The sequence below is a fragment of the Monodon monoceros genome, unplaced genomic scaffold (genome assembly GCF_005190385.1).
Source record: "Monodon monoceros isolate NGI ecotype Baffin Bay Population unplaced genomic scaffold, NGI_Narwhal_1 Super_Scaffold_19, whole genome shotgun sequence".
NCBI lineage: Eukaryota > Metazoa > Chordata > Mammalia > Artiodactyla > Monodontidae > Monodon > Monodon monoceros.
In genome coordinates, this window is record NW_021703775.1 from 63,426,343 (window position 1) to 63,453,932 (window position 27,590).

The 27,590-nt window shown below is 41.0% G+C and overlaps 1 protein-coding gene across 1 annotated transcript in view; it reads left to right on the plus strand.

The window, feature by feature from the left end:
- Positions 1 to 23,468, plus strand: part of SRD5A2 (steroid 5 alpha-reductase 2) — a 64,050-nt gene extending 40,582 nt beyond the window's left edge. Inside the window, exons 2-5 of the mRNA XM_029232536.1 lie at positions 13,565 to 13,728; positions 17,946 to 18,047; positions 20,416 to 20,566; positions 23,328 to 23,468. Of these exons, the coding sequence (XP_029088369.1) occupies positions 13,565 to 13,728; positions 17,946 to 18,047; positions 20,416 to 20,566; positions 23,328 to 23,394 (484 nt within the window). The 3' untranslated portion in view covers positions 23,395 to 23,468. The remainder of the gene's footprint in view (positions 1 to 13,564; positions 13,729 to 17,945; positions 18,048 to 20,415; positions 20,567 to 23,327) is intronic.
- The last annotated feature ends 4,122 nt before the right edge of the window (positions 23,469 to 27,590 follow it).

Genomic DNA, 27,590 nt, shown 5'->3' on the forward strand with positions numbered 1-27,590 from the left:
TTTTCTAAGGAACCTCTGTACTGTTCTCCATAGTGGCTGTATCAATTTACATTCCCACCAACAGTGCAAGAGGGTTCCCTTTTCTCCACACCCTCTCCAGCATTTGTTGTTTATAGATTTTCTGATGATGCCCATTCTAACTGGTGTGGGGTGATACCTCATAGTCGTTTTCATTTGAATTTCTCTAATAATTAGTGACGTTGAGAAGCTTTTCATATGCCTCTTGGCCATCTGTATGTCTTCTTTGGAGAAATGTCTATTTAGGTGTTCTGACCATTTTTGGATTGGGTTGTTTGTTTTTGTAATACTGAGCTGCATGAGCTGTTTATATTCTTCCTTAGCTTTTGTTTTTTAACATATTTATTGTAGTATAATTGCTTTACAATGGTGTGTTAGTTTCTGCTTTATAACAAAGTGAAGCAGTTATACATATACATATGTCCCCGTATCTCTTCCCTCCTGTGTCTCCACCCGCACTTCCTATACCACCCCTCTAGGTAGTCACAGAGTACCGAGCTGATCTCCCTGTGCTATGTGGCTGCTTCCCACTAGCTATCAGTGTATATATGTCCATGCCATTCTCTCAATTTGTCCCAGCTTACCCTTCCCGCTCCCCGTATCCTCAAGTCCATTCTCTAGTACGTCTATGTCTTTATTCCCATCTTGTCACTAGGTTCTCCATGACCATTTTTTTCTTAGATTCCATATATGTGTGTTAGCATATGGTATTTATTTTTCTCTTTCTGACTTACTTCACTATGTATGACAGACTCTAGGTCCACCCACCTTACTACAAATAACTCAATTTTGTTTCTTTTTATGGCTGAGTAGTATTCCATTGTATATATGTGCCACATCTTCTTTATCCATTCATCTCCTGGTGGGCACTTAGGTTGCTTCTATGTCCTGGAATTGTAAATAGAGCTGCAGTGAACATTTTGGTACATGACTCTTTTTGAATTATGGTTTTCTCGGGGTATATGCCCAGTAGTGGGATTGCTGGGTCGTATGGTAGTTCTATTTTTTGCTCTTTAAGGAAACTCCATAGTGGCTGTATCAATTTACAGTGCAATAGTGCACCACCCACCAACAGTGCAAGAAGGTTCCCTTTTCTCCACACCTTCTGCAGCATTTATTGTTTGTAGATTTTTTGATGATGGCCATTCTAACTGGTGTGAGATGATATCTCATTGTAGTTTGGATTTCTGTTTATCTAATGATTAATGATGTTGAGCATTCTTTTTTTTTCCTTTTTTTGTTTTTTGTTTTTTTTAACATCTTTATTGGGGTATAATTGCTTTAGAGTGGTGTGTTAGTTTCTGCTTTATAACGAAGTGAATCAGTTATACATATACATATGTTCCCATATCTCTTCCCTCTTGTATCTCCCTCCCTCCCACCCTCCCCATCCCACCCCTCCAGGTGGTCAAAAAGCACCAAGCTGATCTCCCTGTGCTATGTGGCTGCTTCCCACTAGCTATCTACCTACGTTTGGTAGTGTATATATGTCCATGTCTCTCTCTTGCTTTGTCAGAGCTCACCTTTCTCCCTGCCCGTATCCTCAAGTCCGTTCTCTAGTAGGTCTGTGTCTTTATTCCTGTCTTACCCCTAGGTTCTTCATGACATTTTTTTCCCTTAAATTCCATATATATTTGTTAGCATACGGTATTTGTCTTTCTCTTTCTGACTTACTTCACTCTGTATGACAGACTCTAGGTCTATCCATCTCATTACAAATAGCTCAATTTCAATTCTTTTTATGGCTGAGTAATATTCCATTGTACATATGTGCCACATCTTCTTTCTTCGTTCATCCGATGATGGACACTTAGGTTTTTTCCATCTCCGGGCTATTGTTAATAGAGCTGCAATGAACATTTTGGTACATGACTCTTTTTGAATTATGGTTTTCTCAGGGTATATGCCCAGTAATGGGATTGCTGGGTCATATGGTAGTTCTATTTGTAGTTTTTTAAGGAACCTCCATACTGTTCTCCATAGTGGCTGTACCAATTCACATTCCCACCAGCAGTGCAAGAGTGTTCCCTTTTCTCCACACCCTGTCCAGCATTTATTGTTTCTAGATTTTTTGATGATGGCCATTCTGACTGGTGTGAGATGATATCTCATTGTAGTTTTGATTTGCATTTCTCTAATGATTAATGATGTTGTGCATTCTTTCATGTGTTTGTTGGCAGTCTGTATATCTTCTTTGGAGAAATGTCTATTTAGGTCTTCTGCGCATTTTCGGATTGGGTCGTTTGTTTTTTTGTTATTGAGCTGCATGAGCTGCTTGTAAATTTTGGAAATTAATCCTTTGTCAGTTGTTTCATTTGCAAATATTTTCTCCCATTCTGAGGGTTGCCTTTTGGTCTTGTTTATGGTTTCCTTTGCTGTGCAAAAGCTTTGACGTTTCATTAGGTCCCATTTGTTTATTTTTGTTTTTATTTCCATTTCTCTAGGAGGTGGGTCAAAAAGGATTTTGCTGTGATTTATGTCATAGAGTGTTCTGCCTATGTTTTCCTCTAAGAATCTGATAGTGTCTGGCCTTACATTTAGGTCTTTAATCCACTTTGAGTTTATTTTTGTGTATGGTGTTAGGGAGTGTGCTAATTGCATTCCTTTACATGTAGCTGTCAAGTTTTCCAGGCACCACTCACTGAAGAGGATGTCTTCTCTCCACCGTATATTCTTGCCTACTTTTTCAAAGATAAGGTGACCATATGTTCGTGGGTTTATCTCTGGGCTTTCTATCCTGTTCCATTGATCTATCTTTCTGTTTTTGTGCCAGTACCATACTGTCTTGATTACTGTAGCTTTGTAGTATAGTCTGAAGTCAAGGAGCCTGATTCCTCCAGCTCCGATTTTCTTTCTCAAGATTGCTTTGGCTATTCGGGGTCTTTTGTGTTTCCATACAAATTGTGAAATTTTTGTTCTAGTTCTGTGAAAAATGCCAGTGGTAGTTTGATAGGAATTGCATTGAATCTGTAGATTGCTTTGGGTAGTAGAGTCATTCTCACAATGTTGATTCTTCCAGTCCAAGAACATGGTCTGTCTCTCCATCTGTTGGTATTATCTTTAATTTCTTTCAACAGTGTCTTATGGTTTTCTGCATACAGGTCTTTTGTCTCCTTAGGTAGGTTTATTCCTAGATATTTTATTCTTTTTGTTGCAGTGGTAAATGGGAGTGTTTTCTTAATTTCACTTTCAGATTTTTCATAACAACTGTATAGGAATGCAAGAGATTTCTGTGCATTAATTTTGTATCCTGCTACATCACCAAATTCATTGATTAACTCTAGTAGCTTTCTGCTAGCATCTTTAGAATTCTCTATGTATAGTATCATGTCATCTGCAAACAGTGACAGCTTTACTTCTTCTTTTCCAATTTGGATCCCTTTTATTTTTTTCTTCTCTAATTGCTGTGGCTAAAACTTCCAAAACTATGTTGAATAATAGTGGTGAGAGTGGGCAACCTTGTCTTGTTCCTGATCTTAGTGGAAATGGTTTCAGTTTTTCACCATTGAGTACGATGTTGGCTGTGGGTTTTTCATATATGGTCTTTATTATGTTGAGGAAAGTTCCCTCTATCCCAACTTTCTGGAGGGCTTTTATCATAAATGGGTGTTGAATTTTGTCGAATGCTCTCTCTGCATCTATTGAGATGATCATAGGGTTTTTCTCGTATGGTTTTTCTCCTTCAGTTTGTTAGTATGGTGTATCACATTGATTGATTTGCCCATATTGAAGAATCCTTGCATTCTTGGGATAAACCCCAGTTGATCATGGTGTATGATCCTTTTAATGTGCTGTTGGATTCTGTTTGCTAGTATTTTGTTCAGGATTTTTGCATCTATGTTCATCAGTGATATTGGCCTGTAGTTTTCTTTCTTTGTGATATCTTTGTCTGATTTTGGTATCAGGGTGATGTTGGCCTCGTAGAATGAGTTTGGGAGTGTTCCTCCCTCTGCTATATTTTGGAAGAGTTTGAGAAGGATAGGTGTTAGCTCTTCTCTAAATGTTTGATAGAATTTGCCTGTGAAGCCATCTGGTCCTGGGCTTTTGTTTTTTGGAAGATTTTAAATCACAGTTTCCATTTCAGTGCTTGTGATTAGTCTGTTCATATTTTCTATTTCTTCCTGTTTCAGTCTTGGAAGGTTGTGCATTTCTAAGAATTTGTCCATTTCTTCCAGGTTGTCCATTTTATTGGCATAGCTTTGCTTGTAGTAATCTTTCATGATCCTTTGTATTTCTGCAGTGCCAGTTGTTACTTCTCCTTTTTCATTTCTAATTCTGTTGATTTGAGTCTTCTCCCTTTTTTTCTTGATGAGTCTGGCTAATGGTTTATCTATTTTGTTTATCTTCTCAAAGAGCCAACTTTTAGTTTTGTTGATCTTTGCTGTCGTTTCCTTCATTTGTTTTTCATTTATTTCTGATCTGATCTTTATGATTTCTTTCCATTTGCTAACTTTGTTTTCTTTCTCTAATTGCTTTAGGTTTAAGTTTAGGTTGTTTATTTGAGATGTTTCTTGTTTCATAAGGTAGGATTTTATTGCTATAAACTTCCCTCTTAGAACTGCTTTTGCTGCATCCCATAGGTTTTGTGTCATCATGTTTTCATTGTCACTTGTTTCTAGGTATTTTTTAATTTCCTCTTTGATTTCTTCAGTGATCTCTTGGTTATTAAGTAGTGTATTGTTTAGCCTCCATGTATTTGTATTTTTTACAGATTTTTTTCCTGTAATTGATATGTAGGCTCTTAGCATTGTGGTCGGAAAAGATACTTGATATGATTTCAATTTTCTTATATTTACTAAAGCTTGATTTGTGACCCAAGATATGATCTATTCTGGAGAATGTCCCATGAGCACTTGAGAAGAATGTGCATTTTGTTGTTTTTGGATGGAATGTCCTATAAATATCAATTAAGTCTATCTTGTTTAATGTACCATTTAAAGCTTGTGTTTTCTTATTTATTTGCATTTTGGATGATCTGTCCATTGGCGAAAGTGGGGTGTTAAAGTCCCCTACTATGATTGTGTTACCGTTGATTTCTCATTTTATGGCTGTTAGCATTTGCCTTATGTATTGAGGTGCTCCTATTTTGGGTGCATAAATATTTAGAATTGTTATATCTTCTTCTTGGTTTGATCCCTTGATCATTATGTAGTGTCCTTCTTTGTCCCTTGTAATAGTCTTTGTTTTAAAGTCTATTTTGTCTTTTATGAGAATTGCTACTCCAACTTTCTTTTCATTTCCATTTGCATGGAATATCTTTTTCCATCCCCTCACTGTCGGTCTGTATGTGTCCCTAGGTCTGAAGTGGGTCTCTTGTAGACAGCATATATATGGGTATTGTTTTTGTATCCATTCAGCCAGTCTATATTTTTTGGTTGGAGCCTTTAATCTATTTACATTTAAGGTAATTATCGATATGTATGTTCCTATTACCATTTTCTTAATTGTTTTGGGTTTATTATCATAGGTCTTTTCCTTCTCTTGTGTTTCCTGCCTAGAGAAGGGTCTTTAGCATTTGTTGTAAAGCTGGTTTGGTGGTGCTGAATTCTCTTAGCTTTTGCTTGGAGAAGATTTTAATTTCTCCATCAAATCTGAGTGAGATCCTTGCTGGGTAGAGTAATCTTGGTTGCTGGTTTTTCTCCTTCATCACTTTAAATATGTCCTGCCACTTACTTCTGGCTTGCAGAATTTCTGCTGCAAGATCAGCTGTTAAAGTTATGGGTATTCCCTTGTGTGTTATTTGTTGTTTTTCCCTTGCTGCTTTTAATACTTTTTGTTTGTATTTAATTTTTGATAGTTTGATTAATATGTGTCTTGGCATGTTTCTCCTTGGATTTATCCTGTATGGGACTCTCAGTGCTTCCTGGACTTGATTAACTATTTCCTTTCCCATATTAGGGAAGTTTTCAATTGTAATCTATTCAAATATTTTTTCATTTCCTTTCTTTTTCTCTTCTTCTTCTGCAACTGCTATAATTCGAATGTTGGTGCGTTTAATGTTGTCCCAGAGTTCTCTGAGACTGTCCTCAATTCTTTTCATTCTTTTTTCTTTATTCTGCTCTGCAGTAGTTATTTCCACTATTTTATCTTCCACGTTACTTATCTGTTTCTGTCTCAGTTACTCTGCTATTGATCCCTTTTAGAAAATTTTTAATTTCATTTATTCTGTTGTTCATCACTGTTTGCTCTTTAGTTCTTCTAGGTCCTTGTTATACGGTTCTTGTATGTTCTCCATTCTATTTCCATGATTTTGATTATGTTTACTGTCATTATTCTGAATTATTTTTCAGGTAGACTTTCTATTTCCTCTTTATTTGTTAGGTCCAGTGGGTTTTAACCTTGCTCCTTCATCTGCTGTGTGGTTCTCTGTCTTCTCATTTTGCTTATCTTACTGTGTTTGGGGTCTCCTTTTCGCAGGCTGCAAGTTCGGAGTTCCCATTGTTTTTGGTGTCTGTCCCCAGTGGCTAAGGTTGGTTTAGTGGGTTGTGTAGGCTTCTTGGTGGAGGGGACTAGTGCCTGTGTTCTGGTGGATGAGGCTGGATCTTGTCTGTTTTGCAGGTCCATGTCTGGTGGTGTGTTTTGGGGTGTCTGTGGTCTTATTATGATTTTAGGCAGCCTCTCTACTAATGGATGGGGTTGTGTTCCTGTCTTGTTAGTTGTTTGGCATAGCGTGTCCAGCACTGTAGCCTGCTGGTCGTTGAGTGGAGCTGGGTCTTGGCATTGAGATGGAGATCTCTGGGAGATTTTCACTGTTTGATATTACGTGGAGCTGGGGGGTGTCTTGTGGATCAGTGTCCTGAACTTGGCTCTCACACTTCAGAGTCACAGCCCTGACACCTGGCTGGAGCACCAAGAGCCTGTCATCCATATGGCTCAGAATAAAAGGGAGAAAAAGAAAGAAAGAAAGAAGAAGATAAAATAAAATAAAAGTTATTAAAATAAAAAATAATTATTAAAAATTTTTTTAAATGAAAGAAAGAAGAGAGCAACCAAACCAAAAAACAAATCCACCAATGATAACAAATGCTAAAAAGTATACAAACAAAACAAAACAAACAAAGAAACAAAAAAACCCAAAAAACGGACAGACAGAACCCTAGGACAAATTATAAAAGCAAAGCTATTAATACAAAATCACACACAGAAGCATAAACATGCACACTCACAAAAAGAAAAAAAGGGAAAAAATATTTATATCATTGCTCCCAAAGTCCACCTCCTCAATTTGGGATGATTCGTTGTCTGTTCAGGTATTCCACAGATGCAGGGTACATCAAGTTGATTGTGGAGATTTAATCCACTGCTCCTGAAGCTGCTGGGAGAAATTTCCGTTTCTCTTCTTTGTTCGCACAGCTCCTGGGATTCAGCTTCGGATTTTGCCCCGCCTCTGTGTGTAGGTCGCCTGAGGGCGTCTGTTCTTCGCTCAGACAGGACGGGGTTAAAGGAGCAGCTGATTCGGGGGCTGTGGCTCACTGAGGCAGCGGGGAGGGAGGGGTACGGAGTGCGGAGCCTGCAGCGGCAGAGGCCTGCATGACGTTGTAGCAGCCTGAGGCACATCGTGTGTTCTCCCCGGGAGGTTGTTCGTGGATCCTGGGACCCTGGCTGCGGCGGGCTGCACAGGCTCCCTGGAAGGGGGGTGTGGATAATGACCTCTGCTTGCACACAGGCTTCTTGGTGGCGGCGGCAGCAGCCTTAGCGTCTCATGCCCATCTCTGGGGTCCGCGCTGATAGCCATCGCTTGCGCCCGTCTCTGGAGCTCCTTTGAGCAGTGCTCTGAATCCCCTCTCCTCGCGCACCAGGAAACAAAGGGGCAAGAAAGTCTCTTGCCTCATCAGCAGGTTCAGAGTTTTCCCCGGACTCCCTCCCGGCTAGCTGTGGTGCACCAGCCCCCTTCAGGCTGTGTTCACGCAGACAACCCCAGTCCTCTCCCTGGGATCCGACCTCCGAAGCCCGAGCCCCAGCTCCCAGCCCCCACCCGCCCCAGCTGGTGAGCAGACAAGCCTCCCGGGCTCCTGAGTGCAGGTCAGCACTGATCCTGTGTGCGGGAATCTCTCCGCTTTGCCCTCCGCACCCCTGTTGCTGTGCTCTCCTCCGTGGCTCCGAAGCTCCCCCCTCTGCCACCCGCAGTCTCCGCCCACAAAGGGCCTTCCTAGTGTGTGGAAATCTTTCCTCCTTCACATCTCCCTCCCACTGGTTCAGGTCCCGTCCCTTTTATTTTGTCTCTGTTTTTTCTTTTTTCTTTTGCCCTACCCAGGGACGTGAGGAGTTCTTGCCTTTGGGGAGGTCTGAGGTCTTCTGACAGCGTTCAGTGGGTGTTCTGTAGGAGTTGTTCCACATGTAGATATATTTTTGATGTATTTGTGGGGAGGAAGGTGATCTCCACGTCTACCCTTCCGCCGTCTTGAAGCTCCCCACCTCCTTAGCTTTTAAAGGGTCGTTTTCCCAGATAAAAAATTATTGTTTGGCAGGTTTTTTTTTTTGTCAGCATACTGAATACATCATTCCACTGCCTGCTTGCCTCCATGGTTTCTGATGAGAAATCAGCTAGTGTTCTATTGCATGTGGTGAGTTGCTTCTCTTTTGCTGTTTTCAAGACTCTCTTTGTCTTTCATCAGTTTGATCATGATATACCTACATTTGGATATCTGTGAGTCTATCTACGTGGAGTTCACTGAGCTTCTTGGATGTGTTGATCAATGTTTGTCATCAAGTTCTGAAGTTTTTGGACATTATTTCTGCACATATTCTTCTGTCCCTTTGTCATTATCTCTGTGTCCTACAGACTTCTGAACCTCTGTTTATTTTTCTCCATTCTTTTTTCTCTCTATTCCTGACTAGAATAATTTAATTAACCTATCTTCAATTTCATTGATTGTTTCTTCTGCCTGCTCAGGTCTACTGCTAAGTTCCTCTAGTGTAAATTTCATTTCAGTTGTTATACTTTTCAACTCCAGATTTTTATTTGGTTCCTTTTTATAATTTTTATCTCTGTTGATATTCTCTATTTGATAGTCTCTCATTCTTATACATTCATTTAGTTCTTTAGACATGGTTTCCTTAGCCCTTTGAACATATTTAAAATAGTCAATTTAAAATTTTTGCCCAGGAAGTCCAGTGTCTGGGTTTCTCAGAGACAGTGTCAATTGGTTGCATTTTTCCCTATGTATGGGTCATAGTTTCTTGTTTCTTTGCATGTTCCATATTTTATTGTTGAAAACTAAGCATTTCAAATAATACTGTGTAGCAACTCTGGAAATCAGATTCTCTCTGCCTCCCAGGGTTTGTTGTTGCTGTTTGCCTAGTAGCTTTTCTGAGCTCATTCTATGAAGCCTTCCTCTTGGTTGTGTGGCCACTGAAGTCACTACTTGGTTTTCTTAATGACCAGTTAATGATCAGACAGAGATTTCCTTAAACACCTGGGACCAATAAGTCTCCCAGTCTTTGCCAAGGGCCTCTGTGTGCATCTTAGAGAAGTCCTTCAACAACCACTCATGTAGATTACAACTCTGCTTTGGCCTCACTTGCTACTTTCAGAGACCTCAAGGTCAATCAGACGTGAGACCTTAGGACATTTTCAGGTCTTCTTTTGAGTATGTGCATGGCCCTATGCATGTGCATGACTGTCTAGATTCCCAGAAATATGTATGAGATTTTCAAAGCCCCTATGGGCATCTCATTCCTCAGTCTTTCCTTTTAAGCTTTTTGATTAGTCTAATATTTGCCCCACCTGTTATCCATTACCTTGGGGCACTGTGCTGCTAAAACATTCAAAAACATCCCCCCATCCCCAGAAAGTTTTAGCACTAGGTAGGTTTGAGTGAGGTGGGCTAAAGACAAGCCTTTTGAGTGGAGTCTTTCAGGGAACTACCAGACAGGTAAAATAATGACTTCTCTTTGGAAATGGGGCTTTGAAAGAGCTCAAGCCCTGTTTTGCTCCCTCCAATCCTGGGAATGGAAGCTGTTACTTTTCAACGCTGTGCAGAACTGGAAAGTGGGAGATGGGATTAAGGTTAGTTGAAAATGCCACAGAGCTTGTTGTCCTTCCTGAGATTTAGCCTTTTTCTTGCCTAAATGCTCCCTGGGTTGCTGCAAGCCTTGGTTGGTTCTCAGAGGTCTGACATTTTTTTTTGTCAGTTTTTTTTTTATGGAGGAGTGCTCTTGGAGGTTCTCCTTCTGCAGTTTCACTCTTTTAATTAATTTTTAAATTTAAGAGTACAGTTGACCCTTGAACAATATGGGTGTTAGGGAAACTGACCCTCCAAGCAATTGAAAAATCCATGTGTACCTCATAGTCAGTCCTCCATATCTGTGGTTCCTCAGTAAACGCCATTCCTCCTTATCTGAGGTTCTGTATCCCTGCATTCAACCAATCCTGTATAGTGTAGTACTGTAGTATTTACTATTGAAAAAAATTCATGGATAAGTTTACCTGGGCAGTTCAAACCCCCATTGTTCAAGGGTCAATGGTATTTCTAACATTAGTGAGATTTGGGAGTGGGTGTTTCACAAGTTAGTTTTAAAGTTCACATGAAAAATAAACAGTGAAGAGTAACTTGAAAATCTATAAAAAAAGGAATGATATAAGAACAGCCCCTCCTAGTATTAAGACATATTTTAAAAGTACAATTATTAAAATAACATAGTACTGGCAATAAATAGATCAATGGAACAGAAACAAGAGTCTAGAAGAGAAACCAATATGTATGATAATTTAGTGTATAATATCAATGGCAATGCGTGTCAGTGAGGAAGAGATATTTAGTAAATTTACTAACATTAGGAAAAAAATTATGTTGGATTCTTATCTAATTTCTTGCAACAAAATAAATTCCAAATGTATAAACATTTGGAATGTTAAACATAAGATGAAATGTTAAAACATAAATGTTAAAACATAAAATGAAAAATCATTAAAATAATGGGAAAATAATCTTTCCTATTTTAACATCTTTATTGGAGTATAATTGCTTTACAATAGTGTATTAGCTTCTGCGTTATATCAAAGTGAATCAGCTATGCATATACATATATCCCCATATCTCCTCCCTCTTGCATCTCCCTCCCAGCCTCCCTATCCCACCCCTCTAGGTGGTCACAAAGCATCAAGCTGATCTCCCTGTGATATGCGGCTGCTTCCCACTAGCTATCTATTTTACATTTGGTAGTGTATATATGTCCATGCCACTCTCTCACTTCGTCCCATCTTACCCTTCCCCTTCCCCGTGTCCTCAAGCCCATTCTCTAAGACTGCATCTTTATTCCTGTCCTGCCCCTAGGTTCATCAAAACCATATATATATATATATATATATATATATATATATATATTTTAGATTCCATATATATGTGTTAGCATATGGTATTTGTTTTTCTCTTTCTGACTTACTTCACTCTGTATGACAGACTCAGGTCCATCCACCTCACTACAAATAACTCAATTTCATTTCTTTTTATGGCTGAGTAATATTCCATTGTATATATGTGCCACATCTTCTTTATCCATTCATCTGTCGATGGACACTTAGGTTGCTTCCATGTCCTGGCTATTGTAAATAGAGCTGCAATGAACATTGTGGTACATGACTCTTTTTGAATTATGGTTTTCTCAGGGTATACGCCCAGTAGTGGGATTGCTGGGTCGTATGGTAGTTTTATTTTTAGTTTTTTAAGGAACCTCCATACTGTTCTCCATAGTGGCTGTACCAATTTACATTTGCACCAACAGTGCAAGAGGGTTCCCTTTTCTCCACACCCTCTCCAGCATTTGTTGTTTATAGATTTTCTGATCATGCCTATTCTAACTGGTGTGAGGTGATACCTCATTGTAGTTTTGATTTGCATTTCTCTAATGATTAGTGATGTTGAGCATCCTTTCATGTGTTTGTTGGCAATCTGTATATCTTCTTTGGAGAAATGTCTGTTTAGGTCTTCTGCCCATTTTTGGATTGGGTTGTTTGTTTTTTTGATATTGAGCTGCATGAGCTACTTGTAAATTTTGGAGATTAATCCTTTGTCAGTTGCTTCATTTGCAAATGTTTTCTACCATTCTGAGGGTTGTCTTTTGGTCTTGTTTATGGTTTCCTTTGCTGTGCAAAAGCTTTGAAGTTTCATTAGGTCCCATTTTTTAATTTTTGTTTTTATTTCCATTTCTCTAGGAGGTGGGTCAAAAAGGATCTTGCTGTGATTTTTGTCATAGAGTGTTCTGCCTATGTTTTCCTCTAAGAATTTGATAGTTTCTGGCCTTACATTTAGGTCTTTAATCCATTTTGAGTTTATTTTTGTGTATGGTGTTAGAGAGTGTTCTAATTTCATTCTTTTATATGTAGCTGTCCAGTTTTCCCAGCACCACTTATTGAAGAGGGTGTCTTTTCTCCATTGTATATTCTTGCCTCCTTTATCAAAAATAAGATGGCCATTTGTGTGTGAGTTGGGAAAATTATCTTTGAGTAAGTAAAACACTATGGAAGGAACTCAAATATTCATCAAAGTAAAATTGATAAGCACATGTGGTATATTCATACATGAAAATAATATACAACAATGAAAATAAATGAACTATAGCTATCCACAACAACATGCTTGAGTCTTAGAAACATGATGAGTTTCCTTTCATATGGAATTAAATATGAGCAAAATAAACTATGTTTTTAGGGATGCATACAAATGAGGTAAAATTGTAAAGAAGCAAAAGGAAATGATTATTACAGAAATCAGGATGGTGGTGACCTCTGGGGTAATGGTGGCACTGTGAACAGGAGGGACCCATAGGAGGCTTCCGGGTGATGGCAATATTCCGTTTCTTGACTTGGGTTAGTGACATTATGGGTGTTTATTTGATAGTAATTCATTAAACTATTCACATAGGTTTATGAACTTTCCTGTATGATGGTTATATTGCACCATAAAAGAAGAAAAATCAAAAACAGGACATAGTTTGCTGTCTAGTATTTAGCATTATATCTTGGGCAAATTTTAATTTTGACATTATTTATATTTTTTAACGTCTTCCTAGATTCCTCTAGATTCATAGTTCCTAGCATTTAAAGGAATCTCTCACTTTTCTCAAGGGGTTCTGCAGCCCACTTTCTAGGGAATGCTACAATATCAGTAATTAAATCATATTAGAGAAACATATGGAAAGCCATATATGTCTGAACGACTCCTATCACAATTCCATTCCACTGCTACATGGGATAAGCCTGGCTTTATCTTTCTTCCAGTATAATCTGGATTTCACTTCTAGATCCATGTAAAGCTGATCTCCAGTCCTGTGTTTATAGGATTGAATTTATTAATTTATAAGGATGAAATTTACCTTTCAAGGCTGTTGTGGCTTGAAATGCATGGTGGCTACTGTGCATTTTAATGAAACAAGACAAATAATAGCCTAAATGATTGCTCTAGAACCAGATAATGTCCTTTCATTGCATACATTTAAGGGAAATGGTTTTTAAAAATGGGCTTGATGTGATTGCCTGTTACTTCATCTCAGTGATTGATTTTTTTTTTAACAATGGATCCTGACCTTTCTCCCCCATATACCCTAGGACATTTGTTTACTCACTGCTCACTAGAGGGAGGCCGTTTCCAGTTGTATTCCTTTTCAGAGGCTTTGTCTTCTGCATGGGAAATGGACTCCTCCAAGGCTACTATCTGGTTTACTGTGCTGAATACCCTGCTGACTGGTACACAGACATACGGTTTAGCTTGGGTAAGTGAATCTGACTACTTCTCACCCATACCCCAGTTAACACCCCTTCCCACAGGCTAAATCACCATTACCTCTCCCTATCCTACTGCAATAACCTTCCAAGGATTCCATTCCCCCCACCCCCACCCCACGACCGCCTCCACCCTGGTCTTTTTTCTCTGTATAGCAGCCTGAGAGATCTTTGAAAAACATCATGTCATTACCCATCTCAAAACCCTCCAGTGCATTTCTGTTACTCTCAGGATAAAATACAAATTTCTTACCACTGCCTATGAAACCCAGATGTTCTTGGTCCTGCCCCATTTCCTGACTTCATTTCCTATCTCCATCCATCTCACTGTGCTGTAGGCTCAGTGGCTTTCCTGCTGGGCCTGGAATACTCAAGTTTGTCCTGCTCCAGAGCTGTCGTACAGACTACACCCTCTGTGTAGAATGCTCAGTCCCTGTATACTCGGGGAGCTTGCTCCCTCCCTTTATTTAGGTCTCTATTAATTCACACCTCCTCAGAGAGACTTTTCCTGACCACCTATCCAAAATAGTATAAAACACTGATCATTGAATGTTTTTCATTATCTGCAAGAGGAGCTAAAGTTCTTTACTAAAGTAAAGGTTCAACTGTTTGTACATTCTTTTGGCTCAAAGGAAAAAGGCAGAGATTATCCTTAATCCTTCTCCTTACATCACATATCACGTTCCCTCCATCAGCTTAGTACAGCTGCCTCTAGTTCTAAAACATGTGCCGACTGAGCTCAGCTCTCCATGACTGCGCTAACGTCATCCTGGTCTGAGCCAGGATGACCTCTTGCCTGGACTGCCACGGTGACCTTCAAGCTAAACGTCCTACTTCCAGTCCTGACCCTCAGTAGCTCCTTCTCCACACAGCGGTCAGAGGGAACATTTGAACACACGAATGACCGGAGGATTAGTTGTACGAATGCTGGTACACACACCCAGTGGAGTATTCTGGAGCCACAAAAACAAAGCAGAACAAAAGCAAGGACTGTCTCTGTGCTCGTCTGGAGACATCCCTAGAGCATGAGGTTAAATAAACATAAAGTGTGCACAGTGTGTATAGTGTGCTGCTGTTTGTGTAAAAAATTGGAGGAGGACCTCTTGGATTGATAAAAGAGAAACTTTTTAAAAAGCGTATCTGTAGGGTTTGGGGTAAAGAGAATGGGATGGTGGGCAGAAATTTTCTTTTAATACAGTTTTGTCCTTTGAATCGTGAAACTTCATAACTTAATTAAAAATCCAAATGAAAGTTGCTCAACACTGAGAACAGATAAATAAATGTACCTAACTGTATAGTTATTAAACTGATCCCATAACCACACAAGAAAATGATTTATGCCAGTTTACAGGAAATACAGAGAATCAAATCAGTTAGATGCCACCGTGAGGAAGTAAGCCAGTCTTATCTAGAAAGGGGGGCTTTCTGAGGGACACCCGTCTGGTCTTTTTAAGAAGTCAGTGTCCTAAAAAAAAAAAAAAAAGACAGGGGTCTGGGCTAGATGAAAATGGCCTTAAAGGATGTAATGACCAGATGTCGGGTGTGGTCCTATATTGGACTTTGGTTTACACGAACCAGCTAGAAGTGGTATTCTGGGGACATTTGAGGAAATTGGAATATGCCTACATGTTACATAAGATGAAGATCTGGAAGGACATGCACCAAAGTGTTTAATGGTGGTAGTTCTTGGGTGGTAGGAACAAAGTGTCTTGGTTTTCTTATTTCTGCTAATTAGCATTTCATCTTCCACAAAACATATATACTTCTTTTGTAATGATAATAAACTAATATCAGATCCTATTCTCCCCTGCTTAAAACCTGCCATCGGCTTCCTGTTGCAGTTACAAATCCACATTCCTCACCATATCCTGTAGAGCTTGATGGGATTTTGAAAGTTCCATCCTCTTCTCATCTCCTCATTACCACTACCACCCCCGCCCCCCACCATCTATCTTAAAGCATTAACTGTAGCACCTTCCTTCTGTTTCTTAGACATGCTAAACCTATACTAGCCTCAGGACCTTTGCATCTGTTAGTCCCTCTACCAGAATGCTCTTCCTCAGATCTTTGTATTCTCATTATTCAAATCATAGGACAGATGCCAGATCTTCAGAAAAGCTTTCCCTATTGACCTCATCTAAAGTAGAGATACTTCCTCCCCACCCCAATTCATTCTTTTTTATCTCCTTATCCTGCTTTGATTTTCTGCTTTGTAGTGATATTATGTGATTTAAAATGTTTCATTATTTTAATTCATTTCTGTGTTTCTCCACTGAAATGTAAGCTCTATGAGAAGAGACACCTTGACTGTTTTTTTCACTACTGTGTCCCTGGTGTTTAGGACAGTGCTTGGTACATAGTAGGACCTCAACACCTGTTATCTGAATAAATGAATGAAAGAATCAACACATGAATGAGTCTCATACCATCCTTTTAAGATAGGTACTGTTGGAATCTACATGTTACAGATAAGAAAAGTGAGGCTGAGAGAGGTTAAGTGACTTGTCCAAGGACACACAGACAATCGAATCTAAGGTGCCTGCTTTTCCACTGCTGTGCATGCTATCTCCCCTCCCTCTCCCACACCCTTGTCCTCCCTCCACTGGTGTCCCTTCCCAGGTTTCCTTTCTTCCAGGCTAATAATCTTTTGACAAGACAACAATCATTATTTCATATCATAGCAAATGAGGTGAGAGTAGATGTGACTGTTTTTAATTCAACTGTTCTTGCTTTTTGCCTGATGTATTTTGTTTTTTTTTTAATTTATTATATTTTTATTTTTGGCTACGTTGGGTCTTCGTTGCTACGTGTGTGCTTTCTCTAGTTGTGGCAAACGGGGGCTACTCTTTGTTGCGGTGCACGGGCTTCTCATTGTGCTGGCTTATCTTGTTGCAGAGCACGGGCTCTAGGTGCGCAGGCTTCAGTAGTTGCAGCATGTGGGCTCAGTAGTTGCGGCACATGGGCTCTGGGGCACACAGGCTTCAGTAGTTGTGGTGAATGGGCTCAGTAGTTGTGGCTCGCGGGCTTAGTTGCTCCGCGGCATGTTGGATCTTCCCGGATCAAGGATCGAACCCATGTCCCCTGCACTAGCAGGCAGATTCTTAACCACTGCACCACCAGGGAAGTCCCCTGCCTGATGTATTTTGATCAGCGCAAATACACTTGGCTGAGAGCTGGGGTCAGGGATGCTATGTATTATGTCCCAATGGGCCCAGAATCACACTGTTCCACACAGACGCCCAACCCCAGCTCTCCTCATCTCAGACCAGGGCCCTTTCTGTACCTGTGAATGGGGAAGGGGAGTGTGTGTGTGAACTGGCCGTGGTGGAAACCAGTTTGCTAGGTGCCAAGCTCTCCAATTACTTCCATGAGCGTGGGTATATCAATCAGTAGTGCTCTCAGCAATAAGTCACAGAAACCCAACTCTTAGTGAAATAATTAAGAATTTATATTTCCTACATAACAAGATTGTCCTAAGGTAGGTGGCTTCTGCATTCCTTCAGCTGCTTGCTGGTGTCATTAAGATCCCAGGCACTTTCTGTTCCGCTGTTGTGAGAATATTTACTTCTAGTCCTCATCACAGTCACGTCATGGTTGCAAGACATTTCCTGTAGCTCAAGGTATCGCATCTGGCAACAAAGGAAGAGGGAGGCCATAGAGACACTGGTCCCATTTAGCCCCCTTTATCAGAAAAGCAAAAGATTTCCAAGGAAACCTCCAGAAGACTTCCCTTTACATCCTCTTGGCAGAACTAGGTCACAAGACCGTCTCTCAGCCTCTGTAGTGGGGGTGGCAAAGGAGAAGGGATTAGAGTTGGCTGTTGAGTTTGCCGACCATGTTTTGATTATCTGTGAATGGGCTGAAAGCTTGCTATTTATTCATTCATTTATTTGTTTATTTACTTATTTAAGTATTGCACAATGGTAGGGCCTCCCTCTCTCCTTTCCCGCTTGCCTCTATCACGTGACACTGTGCATTTTCAGCCCTTTGGTTTATGAAACAGCACAGCCCCTTCATTCAAGTTTAGGACCAGGGTTAGTTGTCCCCTCCCCCCCCTTTTTTGCCTTAGTTTCATTCTTAAAATTCGAAGTCAAATGCCCTTCCCTTCATTTTTAGAAAAACAACAGCAACAACAAAAACTTTAGATTGTGAGAAAAACACCAAAAACAGGATATATTCTTAACTTCTCCCTCTCTTCTTTGCCAAGGTGTCTTCTTATTTATTTTGGGAATGGGAATCAACATTCATAGTGACTATATATTGCGCCAGCTCAGGAAGCCTGGAGAAATCATCTATAGGATTCCACAAGGTAATGTCTCCCCTGCCCTCCAGATTCCCACTCCTCCTTGAGAGCCTGTCTCAGGAATTACACTATGAGTAACAAAGGGACAGGGGGCAGAGAGGGCCCATATGACACAATATATCCCAATATGTCCCTGACTTCTCCTCCACATTCCATCCTACCCCACAGCACATTTGCAGTCCTCATGTGAACCTGGAAGTTCAAGAGAAGAGCCCCCAGGAAGGTTCATGACCACAATACCCTGCAGGTGGGGGGAGGGAGGGGTTTGGGGTAGGGTGAAAGTAGGCTGCCTCTTAGTTGCGGTAGGTAAGATTATTATGTGCTGTACTGGGGTTCTCCAGAGAAACAGAACCAATAGAATATAGATTTAGACATTGATAAATAAAGAGATTTGTTGTGAGGAATTGGCTCACATGACTATGGAGGCTGAGAAATCCCACGATCTTCCATGTACAAGGTGGAGCCCACGGAGAGTAGGCAGTGTAATTTCCAGTCTGAGTCCCAAGGCCTGAGAACTGGGAGAGCTTCCGTGTAAGTTTCAGTCCTAATGCAGGAGAAGACCAATGTCCCAGCTCAAAAACAGAGCGTGAATTCTCCCTTACCCTATTTTTTGTTCTATTCAGGCCTCCAGTGGATTGGATGCCCATCAACCCTGGGGAGGACAATCTGTTTTACTCATTCTGTTGATTCAAATGTTAATCTTATCCAGAAACACCCTCACAGGCACACCCAGAAATAATGGTCAACCAAGTATCTGGGCACCCCATGGCCAGTCAACTTGACACAAAAAATTAACAATCATATGTACGGAGTGTCGATCCTTCCTAGGTTAGCAAATGAAGCCTAATCATGCATGACCAACAAATTGGTCCCCTTCAATAAGTCTCACTAGACTTACCTAGTGAGTAGTCAGGGGGTAGTATTTGTTTATTTCCTGCCACTCGTATGTTCTAAAAGGTGTAGGGAACCATATTTACTTAATCAAAAATTAGGATGGGAAGCCTAACAAGTACAAGTGCATTTTCAGAGATAAAGGTGCAGAATATTTGAAATCCTAACTGTTCCCAAGTAACAAAGGTGTGAGGTTGACAAGTATAAGCAGGTGGGAGTGAATTCGTCCAAGTCATCCTTCAACATTTTTAGGTGGGTATTTGTGTAGGTCAATGGCTCTCACCCTTTTTGATGTAAATACAACTCTTTATTTACATTTAAAAATTACTGAATTACGACGTGATGTTGGCACAGACTAATATCCACTGATTAAAAAAATAATGACAAAGCTACTTTGAATTAGGTAACACTTAAATGAATTTGAATGTTGCTAACATCCTTTCAGTACCTACATCAAACAAAAATAATACTGTAGGTTGAGATACACCATTTGCTATATTCACAGACTATTTATAGACCCTTTGCAGTAGGCCAGTGTTAACTCCTGGGGAGTTACAGGTCAGGAGCTGCTGATGCAATAGCATCCTTCAGGAAGATAGCTTTAAGGGGCTTTGATTTTTTAAGTCTTCATTCGGTAACTAGACAAATAGAGAAGAGCAGAGAAAGCTCTTAAAAGTGAAATTGCCAAGGCTAGTCTCCAACTGTTAAGTTAGATAATGACTTAAAAACAAAATATTCTTTGTATAAGTATGGAAAGAAAAAATTGTTTGGGGTGAAACTTCCCCAGTTTAGTGTGGGGCAGAAATATTGAGCGTAGATATATTTCCTAACATTATAAATGTGTTGATTTCTAGATACAGTTTTGAGGTCAGAAATAGAGGTTGGATAGAAAAGGAAATCTTTAAAATCAATAGAAACAGACTTCACCAGCCTCCAGTAGGGCAAAACCCTTGCAGCTCCCACTCTGTCCTTTAAACTCGAACGAGTGTACTGCTTTGCAGAAGTGGGAGGGCAAATGCCAAAGGAGAGTCTGACTAATTCTCACATCAGTTCAGGTTATTTTCACGTGGTGTGTTCTTTTAACTTGTGTGCGGTGGACGTGCTGTGTGGGTGTCCAGGGAAGGAGTGAGAAGGTGAGGTAGCTGGAAATGTTGCTTAATAGAACGAAACCATCCCCAACCTCCTGTACCTCATCCTTGTCCTGTCCAGAGCCAGTAGCCCAGCAGTTGTTGGAGATTTAGATGGAGCCCATCCAGCAGTTGGGGCCACTCCTCACGATTCCAGGATGTTCTGAGGGCTACAGGATGCTGATGGTGTTTTCCCTTCTCCCCAAGAGGATTCCACCAAACTCCCATGACTGAAGGCAGTCTCCAGCCCCACATTCATCCTAGGTTCCCTTATGTATTTTGGAACAAAGCACAGGGGTTTTAATGCGGCACTGATCTAGGACTGATGATTGACTTGTTGATTCTTCTGCACGCAGGTGGCTTGTTCACGTACGTTTCTGGAGCCAATTTCCTTGGCGAGATCATTGAATGGATCGGCTATGCCCTGGCCACTTGGTCCCTCCCAGCACTTGCATTTGCATTTTTCTCACTTTGTTTCCTTGGGCTGCGAGCTTTTCACCACCATAGGTAAACTTTTCAATCAAGGTGGCAGCATCCATGTAGCTTTCTTCTCCAAATAGGCTTTTATTAACACATGGAGTCAGATATAGACACGGAAGAGAATTTTTTTTTTTTTTTTTTTTACAAGGTAAGGTTGATACAATTATCCAGACGGATGAATTCTGACTTTTTGGATTTTCACTGAAGTTGAAATTTAGCTGGATGACAGTAACAGTAACATTTTTTTTTCTTCCTATGAGCAAAACCAAACCCAGGTAGACAGGAGCACCAAAGTGACTTGGGAAGCCACACGCCCCCTTGTTGAAGAAGGCTTCCCAGAGAGAAGCACACGGTGTCCACATGAGTTAGTTGACCCCGGCTCTGTGCCCTCCTATCAGGCTTATCTGGCAATGGCTGCTGTTTGGCAGTGGGCTACAGGTAAGAGGAGGTACAAGACGTAGATTCCATTTCCGTGCTTCAATTCACTTCCGCCACATCTCTCCAAGTGTGTTCCATAGGTGGGAGCCCAGGTTGCACTTTCCAAAGCTTCACAGGTAATTCTGAGGTACAGCCAGGATGGATAACCACTGGGGAAAAGTACTAGCCCTGTACCTAGTGTGCCTACTATTTTTAATTCTAGGTTTGGTGCTAACTGTTCAGGTAATCACAGAGCCCTGGAAACTCTAGGATTATTTTCTTGGAATCTGTGTAATACCAGGGCTTATTTTGGTACTCTCCTCCTTCCTCTACCTCCACCCTCCATAAATCATTACCAAGGTCATTGCTGGCTTCCTGGGAAGATAGGGTCAACAATTATGTACTTGTGTGGTGCAGTTGCAGGACTGTGCCATCTGTCGGGGAATGCTGGGAATTGCAGGGGTTTAGACCCATTCCCCTGTAGGTCTAGCCTAAAGCTTTACTAACGCCTCCCTCCCTCCCAATCCCTGAGCCTGGGATGGGGTGGGGACAAAAGAGTTAAGGAAAAGTATCACTGGAAGGGAAAGGGTTACATACTAAGTTGCTATCAGGCTGTAAAGGCAAATGTCAGATCCCTTCGCTGAAATGGGGCTGGAGGAAAGAGAAAGCCTGTGGTTACTGGTGACAGAGGGGATGGATGCCCAAAGAGAGAACGGCCTTGGAACCAGGACCCTGAAGGAACCCTTTATACTCCTGCATAGGTGTTTTAGTCCCGCTAATGATTAATTTCAAAGTTTTGAAGGTTTAAATAAGAATGTGTTCTTTTCCTTGGAGTGGAATTTATGCAGAGACCTGCGAGAAATGAATGAAACAGCAACTCCTCATGATCTATTCTTACCCCCTCCTTTGCTTGGTGGGGAAGGGCGCCGGAGGGTCCCCAGCCTGGAAGGGGGTCAGTGTAATAGTTCTTCCCCATTCAGGAAGGCCTGTTGCCCACCAGAGTCAGAGGGGCGGGGGAGAGGACAGGGCATCAGCCAGCAGTTGGAGGGGCCCTGAGAAGGGTGGCCTGTGCTGGGCTTGGTCAGGGGAGGGATAGCAATCCCACCAGAGGGTTCTAGCTAGTACAACAGCAGAATCCAAACTGAGGCCCTGTCCTATTATGTCAGCCTTCTTCAGAGGGAAGGGCGGAGGGCATCTTTTCACAGGGCTTACTGGGGTTTGTGAGAGGCAGCTCAGCAGACCTCAAATCACAGCACGGAAAACCAGCCACCTCCTGTGGCATATTAATACTATTTGTCCCTCAGTTCAAACTATGGTACTTGAACAGAGTGTATCATCTTCATTATAAATTGAGAGCTTCCAGCTTCAACTAGGTAAGAGAACAGCCTGGTCACTTAAAGGGAAAGCCTTTTTACAAGATGTATTAGTCTCCCTGGGCTGCCGAAACAGATGACCACAAACCGAGTGGCTTAAAGAACAGAAATTTATTCTCTCATAGTTCTGAAGGCAGAAGTCTGAAATCAAGGTGTGGGCAGGGCCACGCTCTCTCTGGAGGCTCGAGGGAAGAATCCTTCCTTGTCTTTTCCTAGCTTCTGGCAGTGGCCGGCAGTCCTTGGTGTTCATGGCTTATAGCAGCCTCACTCTAATCCCTGCCTCTGTCTTCGTGTGGCCTTCTCCCATGTGTGTGTGTCTCTGTGTCTCTTCTTCCCCTTCTCATGAGGACACCAGTCATATTGGATTAAGGGCCCACCCTGCTCCAGTATGACCTCATCTTAATAAATTATATTTGCAGTGACCCTATTTCCAAAATAAGGTCACATTCTCAGGAACTGGGGGTTAGAACTTCAGCATATATTTGGGGGGAACACAATTCAACCCATAATACAAGGTAACATTTTCTTGGCGTTTCCCAGGCCTCACGAAGGGATATTTTTCCTGGGAACATGACCAGTTCTCTAGGGTTAACGTTACCTATGCTCTTTGGGGTCTCTCGTTCCCTGTATTTCTCAGTTGAATCCACTGAGTACTTCTTTCTGGCTATGATGTATTTTTTATTGGGTAAAATATACATAACAAAATCTACCATTTTAACAATTTTAAGTGTATAATCCAGTGGCATCGGGTACACCCATCGTATTGTGCAGCCACCACTGCTGTCCTCTGGCTATTACTTTTTATTTCTCAACCTGAGAAGCTTCAACATCTACAAGAGATAGGATGCAGGAGGGAGGAAGAAGATAGATGGCCATCTGGAAGAGTCAGACCCTGAACAACTGCAGGCTGGTTTGTAACAGGGATTCCAAACAGATCAAACCTCAGTCGTTGACCACTGCTCGGTTGTATTTATAATTATTCCTCTCTTGTCTTTTAGATTCTACCTCAAGATGTTTGAGGACTACCCCAAGTCTCGGAAAGCCCTCATTCCAGTCATCTTTTAAAGAAACCAAATAAAAAGGGAACAAAGCTCCCACAATCTTTTCGAAAACCATCAAGCTGCTGAACCTATAAGTTTTTTTTTTGTTTTTCCTGTTTTTTGTTTTTTGGTTTTTTTTTTTGCGGTACGTGGGCATCTCACCGCTGTGGCCTCTCCCGTTGCGGAGCACAGGCTCCGGATGTGCGGGCTCAGCAGCCATGGCTCACGGGCCCAGCCGCTCCACGGCGTGTGGGATCCTCTCAGACCGGGGCACGAACCCGCGTCCCCTGCATCGGCAGGCGGACTCTCAACCACTGCACCACCAGGGAAGCCCTGAACCTATAACTTTTTAAAGTCTCATCGTGTATATGTAATAGGCCTCTGGTGTTCTGGCAGCTGGCCTGAGGATTCTGCATGGGCCCCCTTAGTGTTTCCTCCCATCCTCCCTGTCCAGATCTCCTACTGAAGCTTCAACAAGGCCCTTTTTTTTACGCAAAGACATCTACTTAGCTATTCCTCCTAGAAAGTGCAAAGTTCCCTATGTATTTTTTTCTTTGAAAGACCCAAGTACAGGTGGCTTTATACCTGCTCTGTATCCGTGTAAGACAGCTCGGTAGTTGAGAAAGTTTTGAGTTGAGGGCAGTGCTTATAGAATTTATTAAAGGTGCACATTTGACACGTATACATATCCGCAGCGATTTAAATTCTGAAGCTGCACGGACCCAGAGCAGTTTTTCTTCCAAATGAAAACCCACTCACGTGGGTTTTCCTTAGTTAACTGTGAAAAATGTGAAATGATTACGTAGACTTTTAATAGGGGAGCTCTGTCTTCATATTGCTGAAAATGCAACAACGCATTGACCCCATTTCAAATTTGTGCATTGTCTTAGTGCCTCTGTCTTCCTGAAGAGTCCACAATCCCTGTTAGAGATATTATAGGCTAATCCAGAAAACTGGTGTGGGTTTTATTGAAGGTCAGATTTTAATGACCACAGAGAAGAAGAGATGACTCTGGTTGACTACAAAGAGCAGAAAAGTGTTTTAGAATAGACCGCAAATTCTTATATTCTTAGAAACTGGTGGGAATATCCAAATAATGAGTGTCAGATAAGGAATCGCCGAATAAGAGCACATGTTGTTTGCCTGGACAAGACATGTACAATGATGGTAAAGCATCTCAGAAGCACCCAACAACTCTTCCCTTCTGGAGTTTCTGCATCACAGTCCTCAGGATCTGATCAAGAAGGCGTTCCCTAGGGGTGCCTTGAACATCAGTTCTCAAAAGTCCTGGGAGCAGAGGCTGAAAATTGCAACCGGAGGGACGCCTTTAGGCAGAAAACCTGCTTTGTTTGGCTCTGACAGTGTTTCTCACATAGTCTGGTTTTCTTTTCTTTTCTTTTTTTTGTGGTATGCGGGCCTCACTGTTGTGGCCTCTCCCGTTGCGGAGCACAGGCTCTGGACGCGCAGGCTCAGCGGCCATGGCTCACAGGACCAGCCGCTCCGCGGCATGTGGGATCTTCCCGGACCGGGGCACGAACCCGTGTCCCCTGCATCAGCAGGCGGACTCCCAACCACTGCGCCACCAGGGAAGCCCCAGTCTGGTTTTCTTTTTTTGTTTACAAAGTTTCCAAAATTTAAAAATTAGGAGGTTTCTGCATTCTCTAGTGTCCTTTAAAAAGTTGGAGGATCTGGACCCACGGAGCCAGCTAAGAGCTGGGACTGATCAGCTGGTAGACATCAGAATTTGCAGCCTCGTGGAGGGGTCACCCTTGCATGGGTGCTGAGACTTTGGGCTCTTTAAGGAAGGGCCTGAACATTCATAATTAGAATGTATGATGATACTTGTGTATGTAGGTCTAGGTTTGTACTCAGCATTGGTAATATTTAGCAAACCCCTTTGAGAATGAGCACCAGTTTTATTAGATGTAGTGCTAAGTGCAGAAATCCACTAGGATAAAACACACAGGACACTCAAAAGATCTGAAGATGATGTACATTACTGAAAAATATAAATTATAATCATATATATACATGTTTTGCTGTTTAAATGCCTCTCAAATCATGGATGTTAAGTAATTTTTTTGAATTAAAAGATCCCCAGACTCACGAAGATTTTCATAAAGTGTTGAGCTGTGTTTGTTCCCCCTTTATTTTTTTTTTCCTCCAAGTGTTGCTTCCTTTTTTTCTCTTCTCTCTTCATTTTGCCAACTTGAAATTCAGGGCTCTGAGCTGAAAATAAAAGAGAAATACGACTTATAGAGCTTGTCACACAGCTTAGAACTCCAAGCAGGTGCAATAAAGGCGCAGGAGAATGTGCTGAGGCTGGATGCCCCTCCTCGTGTTCAGGCATACACGGGGGAGTGGGAGAAACACACTCAGTGAAATAAATCTTAAAGTGTAGCTTGGCCTCTGTGAAATAAAAGACTCCCTGTTTTCTCCGTGACATTGAAAAGTGCCTTTATTAAATCCTTTATCTTATTACCATGTAAAACATCCAGGCCAGTCCTTGAAATGTAATGAGTGCTCAACAAATGGTAGCTACTATTTGCCCAGTGTGTGCAATCTCAGGACGAAACTGCTATTCAGCAATTGCATTTTTTGCCACTAGAGGGTGCTCTCTAGAATTTTATTTAGGCCAACCCTGATTTACTTAGGAAACGCATGTCTGGAAATTTAAGAAATTCTACTGTCATTTCAAGTTAACATGATCGTGGACCTCCTTAATTTAAAAATAGGGTAGAATAACTTTTATGTAATTTTAAATATTTTCTTGATAACTGAGGTATTCTCTGCTGTAGGGCTATTCAACTCGATTTCTCTGTTTAGGTCTAGAATATGTATGCAGAAGGAATACAATAAAGGTCTGGAGCCTTGCTCATCCCTACACGTATTTCCCCTTTCTCCTAAAACTGGAGTGCAGCAAAAATATGGTTAATTTAGGCTTCTGTGGACTGGTTTTTGAAATTAGGGGCTAAAATATGACAGTGGTTTTTCCTGGTGGGAATGTTTTACTACTGGCCAGTAGGAGGTGCTGTAATGTTTTGTTTTCAGAATTAAAGAGCCAAAGCACATTTAAGACATCAGCTAAGACTGGGATTGACATATACACACTACTACCTATAAAATAGATAACTAATAAGGACCTACTGAATAGCACAGGGAACTCTACTCAATACTCTGTAATGGCCTATATGGGAAAAGAATCTAAAAAAGTGGATATATGTACGTGTATAACTGACTCACTTTGCTGTACGCCTGAAACTAACACAACATTGTAAATCAACTATACTCCAATAAAAATTTTTTAAAAATTAATAAAATTATAAAATAAAATAAAAGATAAAAACAGGCAAAAAAAAAAACAATCAAAACAAAACAAAATAGTTTAAAAAGAAAAGACATCAGCTAGGTCCACCCCTTTGTATCACAGATGCAGACACTAAGACCCAGTGTTAAATGCCTTCCAAGGTGTTGCATAGCTGGTCTTAACTTGTCCGTTTAAGGATCAGAAGTCTTTTTTGCTTTGTAAAGCACAGCAGACTTTTACAAGAGAGACCCAGCAGAGCCTACCCAGATAGGTGTGAATTTAAGGCCTGAACATGCTCATGCACTCAGCAATCATTTTTGAGTATTTATGATGTGAAAAATGGTAAGGGGTGGGAGGATATTGTTGAATTAGACATGATTCTTGCCATTTAGGGGGTGCCATTTGGATTTCTGAAGAACTCCTGCAGGAGAAAAATAGCCAGAGCTTAAGTGCTGTGTCACAATTCAGATACACACTGACTGTCCTGGGCATTGGGTGGAAACTGTTTTTTTCACTCTGTGGGGGAGGATCTGGCTGATGCCCTTATCTTGAACCTATTTGATAAAATGAAGGTGTAGTAGAGATGACATTTGTGTTCAGCATGGAAAAGATGTTAAGTCACAACTTCCCCTCATCCCAAACACTTATCTTCATACAGAGCAGCATTGGTTCTGTGATGTTCAGAAGGAGAAAAGACTGCTAATGAGAAATTTGCAATTAAATAGTGACTTAGGTGGTTTAAACTCTTTCAAAAGCCAATAAATCTATGATTTTACTGTCCTGTAGTTTTGCAATATCGATCTTTTTTTTTAAACATCTTTATTGGAGTATAATTGCTTTATAATGGTGTGTTAGTTTCTGCTTTACAACAAAATGAATCAGTTATATGTATACATATGTTCCAATATCTCTTC